The 12,149-nt window shown below is 37.4% G+C and overlaps 1 protein-coding gene across 1 annotated transcript; it reads right to left on the bottom strand.

Annotated features, from left to right (window-relative positions):
- Nucleotides 1-1,610: 1,610 nt before the first annotated feature.
- On the bottom strand, nt 1,611-11,243 carry LOC136263305 (probable serine/threonine-protein kinase kinY). Its single transcript, XM_066057815.1, has 2 exons — nt 9,812-11,243; nt 1,611-2,287 (listed from the first exon to the last, which is right to left on the bottom strand). Exons 1-2 carry the CDS (start codon nt 11,231-11,233, stop codon nt 1,631-1,633), a joined length of 2,079 nt encoding a protein of 692 aa, XP_065913887.1. The 5' UTR covers nt 11,234-11,243; the 3' UTR covers nt 1,611-1,630.
- Between the last annotated feature and the right edge of the window lie 906 nt (nt 11,244-12,149).

Raw genomic sequence — 12,149 nt, 5'->3', positions numbered from 1 at the left:
GAGAGACAATTCAAATCAAGCTGAAGCTGGATATGGTCTTCATGGGTATTAATACATCTTAATGTCATCAACAAAAAGTAGGATTGGACTCTTAACATCAGGTATGCCATTTATTTTTTAAAAAAAAAACAGACCCCTGAGGCTAGGCCTGAGTCAGCTTGAATATGCTCAAAATTTTGCCCATAATGTTTTCAGGAATTCCCAAAATTTCCACCTATACATGTGACCGAATTTTGGAAAATCACCCACATGGGCACACTTGACACCTAAAATATTTAATGATCATATCACAAACTTTATGGTGCAAATCTACTTGTTGATGGTTTTAAACCATTTACAATACCTTAAATTACAAGAAAATTCTTGAAATATTTTCAAAACTGTTCCCTAATCTTATTAGCAACCCACTAAAACTGAAAATTCTAATTATTTAATGCGCACCCATATGGGTGATTTTCCAAAATTCAGTCACATATTATGCTCTTTCAGTGTTCCCATTATGCTTACATTATGCTCCTAGGTTAGCAGCATCTCTAACAATTATCTTGGAATATTTCAATCGGTGAATGCTCTATTAGAGTATTTCACTACAAAGTGACTGTTCTATTAGAGAGTATCGATCCTAGCTAGGAGCTATGTACAATGAAGTTGAGTACTTACTCTACTACAGTTTCCACTGACTGCTCTATTAGGATGCATCAATCTATTTTCATGGAATTAAGCTCCATAATTTGAAATATCCACCTAATATACTAGCATTATGCTGGCAGAGCACTCCAGCCTATTATACTTTTCATTATGCTGGCATATTTGATGCAGGCCTAGGCTGAGGCACACCACTAATCACATCAGCCAAGGTAGAACAATGACCATTTAAAACAACCCTTCAATCCAAGATAGCAACTTATCCTGAATACCATGGCCATATAATTTACTGATTAAATAGTTATGTGGAACTGGGTTAAATGCTTTTTGGAAGTCCAAGTACACAACATCCACAGGGCATTTGTCATCCAAGCATTGTGCCCAATGATTCATTGTATGAAGCAGTTGGCTAGTACAAGAACTTCTTGTGGTAAAACAAAGTTGTTGTTACACATGTATGTAAGAGGAGATATTGTCCTTAATGATGGACTCCATCACTTTCACAATTGGGGAAGTAAGACTAACTGGTCTATATTATTACATGGACGGTGACAACCTTTTTTGTGCATATATTATAGTGGTTATGTGACCACATTTCCAAGAATCACAATATAATTTTTTGTTGAAAAGATTTTTAAAAAATAATAGCAAGAGGAGTAAAAATTTGTAGTGCTGTCTCTCTTAGTGCAAAGATAGGCCAACCATCAGGGCCAGGGGATTTATCTGTTTTTAAGTTAATTAGCTTATTGTAAACAATGTCAGCATTGATATCAATATCAGTAATGGGTGACACTTGGTATAAACCTAGGTGGGGGCAGTGAAGTAAACTCCCGAATATCAATGCAGCCATTTCTTGGCCACCACCTTTGATTTCACAACTTGGCTGTTTTGGAATGAGCACTGCTACACTTTCAGTAATGCGCTGCCATGTCCAAACAATTACAATATATTATGTAATTTGCATAAATATTTAAACAATGAATAACTAAACTACTTCAATTACATCTTTACACATTGGACAATAAATGTTACAGTCCATCTCCTCTTCTGATATATAAACTTTCAGGTTGCATAATCCACAATAGGCACGTGAAGCTGAAAACGATCCACGAGTCATTTGGCATTTCTTACAGTTGCTGCGTTTAACTACATTAACTGCATGGCAACAAGCACACTGCCAATATTCAACTATCGATTCGGGTATTGAGTCTTTGTTAAAGCATGGAGTAGCCACTAGTGGTTTATTTGCTGGTCTAGTAGCAGCTCTTGCAGATGGAGAGAACTCATCAATACTGGCATAATCATGACACTTTGGTTTGGTGTTCTTGTTTTCCACTTGAGCTTTTTTCTTTTGATCTAAATGTTCTTTTAAGGTGACCATATCCATTTTCTTGTCTTCCACTTGAACTTTGGCTTCTTTGTTTTGATTTAAACTTACTTTTGTGGTCTGTATCTTAGTCTTCCTTCGGAGCTCACTCAAGTTTAATTTTCCATGTCTTGGTGTGGTAGTAGTTGTGGACTCACTAGCAGTATTGGCAGTTAACATAGGTTTTCCAGCTGTTTGAGTAGCATTTGATGTAGAACCCAGAGGTGTTTTGTAATCTCCACTTTCAGATGAGTTTGTTTTCTGGTTTTGTAGTAGCTGAAGTGATAAACAGACTACAATACCAGTTTGTGTCACCATATACAAGTATCTCTGCTTGACTACAATGTGTGCATAAGCAGCATAACACAAAAATATTAGGTAAGTTGATAGTTGTTATGTACAAGTGTAACAGTTCTTGTAAGCCTAACATAGCCAGGCATTCAGTATCAGTAGGGCACACCCTCTCACTAACTCATCCATGCAAACAAATTCAATTAAAAATTCATGAGATACTGCTTCGAGTCTATCTCAATGTGGGCTATTCACACATAATTAAAAGCTTAAATTATTAAAATACGTTAGTAGCCATGACAGAAGTAGGAATGTAGTATATCTGCAGGTGTAGGCAGTTTACCTTGTATCTTGATGCATTTAATTTGTTTACTTTTAAAGTAAAATAATTGGTAAAAACCATGTATACTGCATCAAAAGAAAGATGGTTATCATAAAATTAATTGTGTCTGAACACATACTCCAACCATCAATTACTGGAAAGTGAAGTACCTATTAAACTATATTTTTAGCTATGTTCAGCCCATTACACAGTGTTACAAATGAAGAACAGATTACAAGAAGCATCTCTGCAATCAATCCAGTCAATATAAGGATTAGATTAGATTATCCATTTTTGTCAAAAGACATGGGTACACAAAAGGCATATAGCCTCCCCACACAAAGTACATACACACATACACATGAGATCAAGTTCACAATTACAACAGATAAGACACATACAAAAATAACAAAACAGTTATATTACACAACAAGAAAGCAACGAAGTGCAGAATAAGGACATTACCATTATATAGTCAGCACAGCTACAGGGAAGCTATAAGATAAGTTGACACCTTACACTGTCATCGAATAGAAATGGAACATAATGATGTTGTACCACTGGGTATGTAGTATGTGTACAGTAATAATTATCATGTATCCTGTGGTAGTGCCAAAAATATGGTTCACCTAAGGTCTGCACTGTACATACTGGGTATACCAAAAGGCACATGTAGGGTAGAAGTAATGTTTAACAGTGAAAAAAACAAGCCCATATCCTTAGCTGTTATTGAGTTATACTTGCATACTAGTAACTCAGCTATAGTATGTAAGCCAGGTACAATATGTATGTGTTGAACTGGATTCTGAATTGCTGTACAGGAAGCCACACAAGATCAAATGCCTTGAACAAGATATTCATTGTGTGTTTATTCGTAAGCTTGTCACTAAAGAAGTTATCAGTTCAAATTCATACAAACAGTGAAACTTTTATTGTAGAGTTCTGTGAGAATGTGACTTCATTTTTATGTACATCTGTGTGAAGTGATGGGAAAAGGATTAAAACGACAAATAGACTATATGGGAATAATAGAGAATTGGCTACATCATGAGCCAAGAGAATAAATCTACTCAATACATAAAGTGCTAGGGGAGTCATTCCTTATGAGAGATATCAGGCCTATCTACGTGATGAAGTACTTTCCCCACTACAAATGAATCATGAGTTGTGGGTACAAATAAAAATGGATAGTCATTGATTGTTGCGATAAAGTTTGAATCAAAAAAATCAGTATGATTGCTTACTGATTGTGCAATAGCATCAGCTAGTACTGCAGAGTAATGGTTGATAGTAGCACTGCTTTTTGAAGCCATACTTTCCTATTTCAGCACACTACTCAAACTCATTTGGCATACCGTATAATGGGTAATTTTCGAATGGCTTTATTTACGAAAATTTCAAAAACTGCCAACTGTTTTCGAAAATAAAACTTTCGAAATAGCTAGCTAGCTGGCTATACAAAATTAAAACTGAGTAGCTCAGTAGGTATAGCTAAGCCATTTTTGCAATTAGTTAGCTAGCTCCACTACACCACATCAGTGATTCTCTTACGTAAAACATAGCTAAATACGAGTAGCAGGCTACAACATCTGATTGATAAGTGCCATGCCAAAGCAGTCCGGCTATACACAAGGCTACCAGTACCACCATTTTGAATGGATACAATATAGCTATGCTGCAATCAGTAGCCTTTTTCCTCTGACCACAGACTATATGTTCTAGCTTAATAATCATGGACAGCAGATCTGACTGTGGCGGCGAGTGGATGAGATCATTATTTTGATAAGAAAAGCTCCTCTCCATGGATCCAAATCGTCTCCTCTCCATGGGTCAAGAATCCAGATTGTCTCACCTACACATGATGCGTCCAAATCCATTGCATAGACAGCATCGTGATGGGAGAGCTCCACTTAGTAGCAACAGTGAACAATGCTTTGAGCGACGTGTGATAGTCTGGTCGAGGTCGAGTCGCCTCAATTTAGGAAGGCGGCGTGCCACACATCATGACATTTTCGAAAATATTTATTCGAAATGTTTGCAAGTTGATATTTTTCGAAAATTTAGCCATTCGAAAAATACCCATTATACGGTATGTTTTAAAGTCACATACACAAAAATTTGGAATTTTCAACTAGAGTAGGGACCATATCGAGAAAACTTACTGAAACTAGGTTGAGTAGTGCACGATATTAAATCACAGTAAAACAATAAGAAGCGTTATATCCCTACTGTGCCTGAGTTACCAAAGCACAGTAGGGATATAACACTTCTTATTGTTTTACTGTGATTTAAAATCAAGCACTACTCAACCTAGTTTCAGTACTTTTTCTCGATATGGTCCCTACTCTAGTTGAAAAATCCAAATTTTTGTGTATACTTGTTTGTTAGCTTTTTTTGTAAAATGGAATTATGACTGGTGAACCCACGCATACCGCATCAAAAGAAGGAATAGTATCGCGCACCCCAGTTATCAATTACGGTCTAAAGATGCAGTATCCATTACGCTTTGTTGTCAGCCCGTAACACAGCATTACAAATCAAGAACTGTTTGAAATGTGCCTCTGCAATCAAAACAGTCACTATGAAAAATACGAACGATTTCCGTTATACAAACCTAGGGAAGCCATCATGCGCTATCGCCAAAGTATTCTATCATGAAATGCAGAGAGAAATACATCTCTGCAATCAAAATAGCCATTATGGAAATATGGACAATTTCCGTTACAAACCTAGAGAAGCCATCGCGTGGCTAGCTATAGCTACCACCGAATCGACACCTTGCGCTGTCAGCAAAGATGAATGCCGGGGACACAAAGGAGGACAACGGTAAGTCCATGAAGAATGCATGGTACACACTGCGGCATGCCAAAAGGCACATCTCAGGCTGAAGTGACGGCGAACAGTGAAAAAATCAAGCCCCTAGCTGCAGCCGTTATCGAGGTACGCTTGTCTGAAAACATCAGTCAGTCAGTAGAAAATTCTGTTGAATAATTTTTTTTTAAATTTCGTAGCGACTTGAAAGCGTTTTGGGTCAATCTGAAGGCTTTTTTGGGCTTAGATTTACCTAACCAATACTGCCTTATCGTCGTCAGGAAAAATTGAGGTTGGTTTCTGGGTGATGCTAGTTCGTGGGCCACGCCTACTCCTTTGTGGTCCCTACTATACAGTTACTATCGTACTGTATGATATCACCGCCAAACTTTCTATGTATATTTATGGTAAAAAAGGTACACTACAAAGTATGAAGTCAAAAGGAAAAAAGGCTGAAATATGCCACTGTGTACTTGGTTTCATGAAAATTTTAATAAAAATGCTTGTGTGTATATACTTATGCATCACATGACAAAACCATCAATTAACAAAAGTAACCAGCATATGAATTTGAGGCTAAAGAAAGCCTGTATTAAACTTCTGTACAGGTAAGCTTTGCTCTGAGGTGATTTCTTAACTTTCACTTTGCCGGTGGTCAGAAATACGGGTGTAGCAACTTGAATGACCTTTGCAGGCAATGTAGCGGGCCTCGTAGGCTACCAGGAATAGCATGTCCTTAATAAAGACCATGCCCCCTCCATACACAAACATGAATATCAGCCTTGATTTAACTGTGTATAAGAAGAAGACACTTCTGTGCGTAATTTGTAGTTAAAGTGGTTTGTTCAAGTTACAGTTCCTTAACAGTGCATATATAGCAATGTCACTGATCAATTACAAAATAATTGGTGAATTACACAGTACGTTCAATTACAATAACTGAATAATTTGCACGTAGCTATTATTCCAAAACGAAAACTAATCAGTTAAAGTAGTTAATTACATGGTATTCATAAATACATTAATAGAGAATGTGGAAAAGAGACAAATCATTTAAAGTCTAGCACTGGAAATTGTCACAAACAGCTGCAGATCTTTATTGGACTCAAACTGTACTCATTGAGCCAAAGCACATCTAGTCACCCAGCCAGCTAGTCAGTCAACAGAGAATTCTGCTAAATAAAAATCTTAAAACTCTGTTTAAATTTATTGTGTTTGAGTTTGTCATGAAGGAAAAGTAATGGCTGGAGTTTGGTTGGGTGGGAAAACACAATTTTTGTGATCCCTTCTGTACAGTACAGTGCCCCCTCAAAGAAAATGGTGTGTTAATTCCTAAAAATGTTGCTATTTAAATTTATTTTACATACTTGGCAAAAACCTTCATGGAAAGCGTTGATTTAAATATTACCTCTAGCATTAGAAGTACAAAAACTTCTACAGAAGCACCAATATTAATATTAAAAATAAAACCCAAGTTTTGTTCTGTCTACTAATCACAGCCAAAGACTAGCAGAATGTGCCTATTGGGAGTCCAATAAATATTGCTTTCTGTACCTTATTTTTAATTTTCATCTCACTCTTCTTGTCATGGTCTAGCATAACATGGCATTAATTTTCTTATATTGACACCTTTCTTACAGGTATGTAGTCAAGGGAGCGTTACGCAGGTAGATATATGATTATGGTAAAGTTTAGACCAACCAAAATTTCATCTTTACTTGTGCTTTGTGACAAATAGACTATTACTGGACAATCCCCCTTTTCTGGACAGCCATAGTGCCAAATGAACAAACAAAATAATGAGCCTAATATTCACAAAGCAGGAGTATACACATAATGCTCTTTCAATTTAGATGTAAAAGTGTTACCAATTAACTTCACTAAGTGGTGTGCTCCAGACCTACCACAGAGGCTACCCAGTACATCCACAAACACACACCTTTCATTTGAGGCCCTAGCTAAAGGATGCTAGGTAACTGGCCTATTTGTAACTATTGTAAGCCTTGAATCTAGGCCAAATAAGAGTGTCCCCAGGAGGGTGGAAAGCCATATAGGTGACCTAGTCTGAATACAAACACTTGTAGTGAGATGATCCTTTCTTGCTTTTTACAAAAAAAAATTTTCCCAGGCTTGATGGACTCTTGCCTACCACCCCCAGCACAAAGAATAGCGCATGCTGAACAATTGAAAGAGAAAATAAAAAGTAGAGTAACGTTGCCAGCATGTTACTCCGACAGGCATGACTCCACTTGAACTAAATCCATTGGTAGAGGGGCCCTAGAATAAGCACCAATGGCTGAGCATGCACCTCGAATACATTGAATGGCTGACTGGAGCAGAGAGAAAAAAAGACAACACCGAAGCCAACTCAGGACCACGGAGTATTCATCACCCCATTTAGCCGATAAGAGGGAAGCCAGACACTTGTAGGCTTCGTGAGATAATCCCCCTGTTGCTGACATGATGGGTGTAAAGAGATGATCCTGGATCTCTTTCTAGGAGGATTGCCTACATTAACTCTTAGCACTTGAGTAGCGCACAGGTGTCAAAGTAATTTTGAGTACAATGGGGGGTATCAACAAGGCCATGCCAAATTAACTACATTTTCATGGATTATTTACCCGCTAGTAGTGAACTGGCAAGTTGAAATAAAAATGTAACCTTTCTGGGATCAATTTCAGCACTACACCAGACTGTTTTATTAGAGTATATATGACTGCTCTATTAGAGCAGCTCGTCCAAGAGTGAAAGCCATTCTGAAATGGAGTGAGGAAACTATTTTCCTAAATTCCCTTTACTTTGTTGCTATACTTATGACTGCTTGCATAATATTCAACAGTCTACTGCCATATTAAGTGGGTGAGTTTTTGCAAAGTAGAACAATAAAAATCGTGTAATGCATTCTAAGATGTAAACTCTTGTAATTGTACAAGCAGTCAACGTAGATGTTGTAACAAGTAAAATGGAGCACTTGCTCTTTGTTTTAGAGTAAGCTTAGCCACAAAATTTGTAAAGATCAACATACTCCATTAGAACAATCACATACTTTAAGACTCTTATGCTATAAGTTTTTCCTTACCTGTTTTGTTCTCCTGTGTTATGCTATGTTAATTTGGATATAATATTATATACACTTGCCCTTAGGCTCAGGCCCTCCAAAGACATCATTGCCACTGTTGTAATGTGCTGCATTACTAGTGACTTGGTACACGGGATCAGTGATACGCAATAGTACTACAATCCATTGGCAAGGTTTGCTGATCTGTTTGTATAAGACAGCAGAGAGGGACCACAGAAAAAGAAAATAATGAAAATCTACACCTGCAATGACATTCAATTCCTAAAGCAGCCTGACAATAGTATAGCTATGACTGAAGTAGGGATTAAATGGTATAGCTGTAGAGCTGTGCAATACTATCGACACTACCTGATATCTTGATACCAAGTGGCAATACTCTGCTCTTAAGAGTTGGTATTGATTTTGCAACACATCTAGATAGTTGATGATGTTGGGTCATACTTTCAATTAATTTGAGCCAAACTTTATTTATAGGATCCTATTAATACAAGTACGCAAAAAAATTTGGAATTTTCAACTAGAGTAGGGACCATAGCACATCAAAAAAGTACTGAAACAAGCTGGAGTAGTGCACGATATTAAATCACAGTAAAACAATAAGAAGTGTTATATCCCTACTGTGCTCAAGATACCATAATGGAAATGCACAGTAGGGATATAACACTTCTTATTGTTTTACTGTGATTTAATATCGTGCCTACTCCAACTTGTTTCAGTACTTTTTATCAATGTGCTATGGTCCCTACTCTAGTTGAAAATTTCAAATTTTTCTGTGTACTTGTTAATAATAACCACCCGCCTGCTAGTTTAATGTTCTTTTGGGGACAGGAAACAAGGAATCAATAAATTAATGTTGGCTTAAATACCAGGTACCCATTGATGTTATAGAGCTCTGGGTGGGCTGCACACACACACACACACACACACACACACACACACACACACACACACACACACACACACACACACACACACACACACACACACACACACACACACACACACACACACACACACACACACACAAATGTACGAAAACAATTTAGTAAAGCAGGTGTTTCGGCCAGCTGTGGGAGCGTGCCTGGTTTAAAAAGTTCACAAACTAGTGCAATAAAATTATTTTTTAAATGAAGCAGGGTCTCAGTGATAGAGATAAGAATGATGGTAGCTATTACAACATGGCTATGTGGGAAAATCCCTACTTTGGCACTGAACAGATAGTGGTCCCTATGCTATATGTTTAGTAATAGTTCCCCAACAATCTTATTCAAAGTTACTAATATTTACTGAAAGATACCATTTTGGAGCTTTCGATGACATTTTTCGGTCTTAGTTGCTCTTGCTTTTCCGTGATGTTTTCTAGCATTTCCTTGATTTTCTCTTGCATTTTTCCATGTGTTTTTTCCTCACTTTCTTGAATTTCCTTGATTTTGTCATATACTTCTTGATTTTGCTTCTGCATTCCCATATCCATTTGTTGGACTTCTTTTAGCATTTTAAGCACACCCTCATCCTTTTGTTGAAGTTCTATGTACTTTTCAAGCAACTGTTTGTTTTCCTCTTGTAATTTTTTAATCCTCTCCTGCATGTTATTGTCCTTCGCGTTCATTTCTTTTACTTTTCGTTGCATTTCATTGTTCTTGTACTGTAATTCTATGTCCTTTCCTTGTATTTCTTTTATTTTTTGTTGAATTTCTCTGTTCTTTTCTTGCAATTCTTTGTCCTTTGCTTGTATGGCCATCTCCATCTGTGCTGTAGTATTTGTTAACTTGACCACTTCTTTTCTTTCATTTTGGACAGCATTAAACAGTTCAACAGTATTAGCTGTAGCAATAGAAACTTTTTTATTTGCTGAAGCCTTGAGATCCTTCAGCTGAATACAAACAACTGGTATTTGTGGACGCTGTTCTGGCAGATTGTGCAGACAACATTGAATCAGCTTTTTCAATGATGGATCAGTAAACGAATGAAAGAAGTCCTCTCGCCTTTGTACCTCTGTGTGAGCAGTCAATGACCCTTCTGGAAAGAGGTCCTTTGGCTCAGGCCACTGATGGGACATAACATGACAGGCAATGCAACCTAGAGAGAAAACATCTACTGGTTTGCCATATTTTGGTCTACGTAAAAGTGCCTCAGGAGGCATAAAATCAGAAGTGCCAGGTGCCTGTGTTTGTGTCTTCATTTTATTGTGTTCTATAACTTTAGCCACTCCAAGGTCAGCAATTTTAGCAACAAAATGTATTGTTAAAAGAACATTATTGGAGGAGAGGTCTCTGTGGATAATATCCTGACCATGAAGGAACTCCAGTCCTTGAGAAATGTCAACCAGGATGGATAACTTAATGTGGACTGGTACCTTGTCCTTTTCGTATTTTTCCAACATACCTTTTATACTGCACTCCATCATTTCCATCACAAGCCATGGTAGTTTAGCCTCAGGAGTAGGATAATTAATACCCAACACCTGCACCACGTTAGGGTGATGTATTCTACTAGCGTTGACGCACTCAGTAAGAAATGATTTTTTCGTAGCTTCACATTCCGCTGGGGTGATGCCCTCCACTAAAATGGGGTGAATTTCTTTGGCAGCACACAGAATTCCGTGTATGTACACTTCAATGACCCGTCCGTATGCTCCTTTACCGATCACTTTACCAGTGCTAGTGACATCTTGTAACTGAACCAACTGAGATGAACGAAAGGCATCAGAAGATGCCATTTTTCTAGCGCATGCGTATAAAACTCTTCTCAGCACGTGAGCAAAATTACATAATCTTAATTTTCGCCCACACATTTTTCGGTAAACAGAGGGCGTGAAGGGGATACACAGTGTTCACCGTACGCTGAGAAAATTTCTCAAGATGCAAAGGGTAGATAACGATTTTCCCGTCATTAATAACCCTTCTTTATCGGTAGCGAACATGTCATGAAAATACTCTCGATCATGGGCTACATTCTCCATGCAGTCTTGCAGTGCACAAAATTTATTGCAAATATTTAGGCCTAGCTGAAAATGGGATGAATTTAAGCTGCAGTCTGTACTAGTATGCACATTAGCTAAGTTTTATGCTTGTGTAAGCACCCTGGCGCCATAGTTAAAATAATGTTTTTTGAACACACAAAATCACAACAGTTTATAACATACACCGGCTGATACACATGATTATATTGTATACAGATTGTACAAGTGTGTTGAAGGTCCACCAGTATCCTGTACTGGTGGCCAAGTTAATGAAGTATAATGAAAAATAATAATGGAGTTCAAGTAGCTTAGCTACAGTGTTAAAACTATGGTACAATTAATTTTTAAGTAATCAAAATTTGGTCGAGAATTTGGTACAGTGCATGGGTGGTAGATTTGTTGCATCTACTGCATGGGCATAGAAAAGGGTATCTATTCAGATTATTAGATATAAAATTCTGCTCAAAATGGTCATAAAATAATTCTGAAGTTTGTAGCTATTTGATTGTAGCAGGGCGTAACAGTTGACGGTAGCTAGCTATAGTAGCTTTAATTTCATTAGACAGGTTCTGTAGTCATGCACTGGTAATATCATTAAGGATGTATTTGTTACTTGCCATTGGAGATGTTCTAATAATTGGATATGTTTAATGAGATGATGTTTCCATAAAAC

This window comes from Dysidea avara, chromosome 8, assembly GCF_963678975.1.
Source record: "Dysidea avara chromosome 8, odDysAvar1.4, whole genome shotgun sequence".
Taxonomy (NCBI): domain Eukaryota; kingdom Metazoa; phylum Porifera; class Demospongiae; order Dictyoceratida; family Dysideidae; genus Dysidea; species Dysidea avara.
The sequence above is the reverse complement of the archived record's forward strand: the minus strand, read 5'-3'. Positions and strand labels throughout refer to the sequence as shown.

What these genes read in the sequence shown, in the direction of transcription:
- LOC136263305 (XM_066057815.1), bottom strand. Translation starts at nt 11,233, where the DNA reads ATGGCATCTTCTGATGCCTTTCGTTCATCTCAGTTGGTTCAGTTACAA. An exon ending in TCATCGAAAGCTCCAAAATG is followed by an intron (nt 2,288 to 9,811) that starts GTATCTTTCAGT and finishes TTATCACTTCAG; the next exon opens with CTACTACAAAACCAGAAAAC.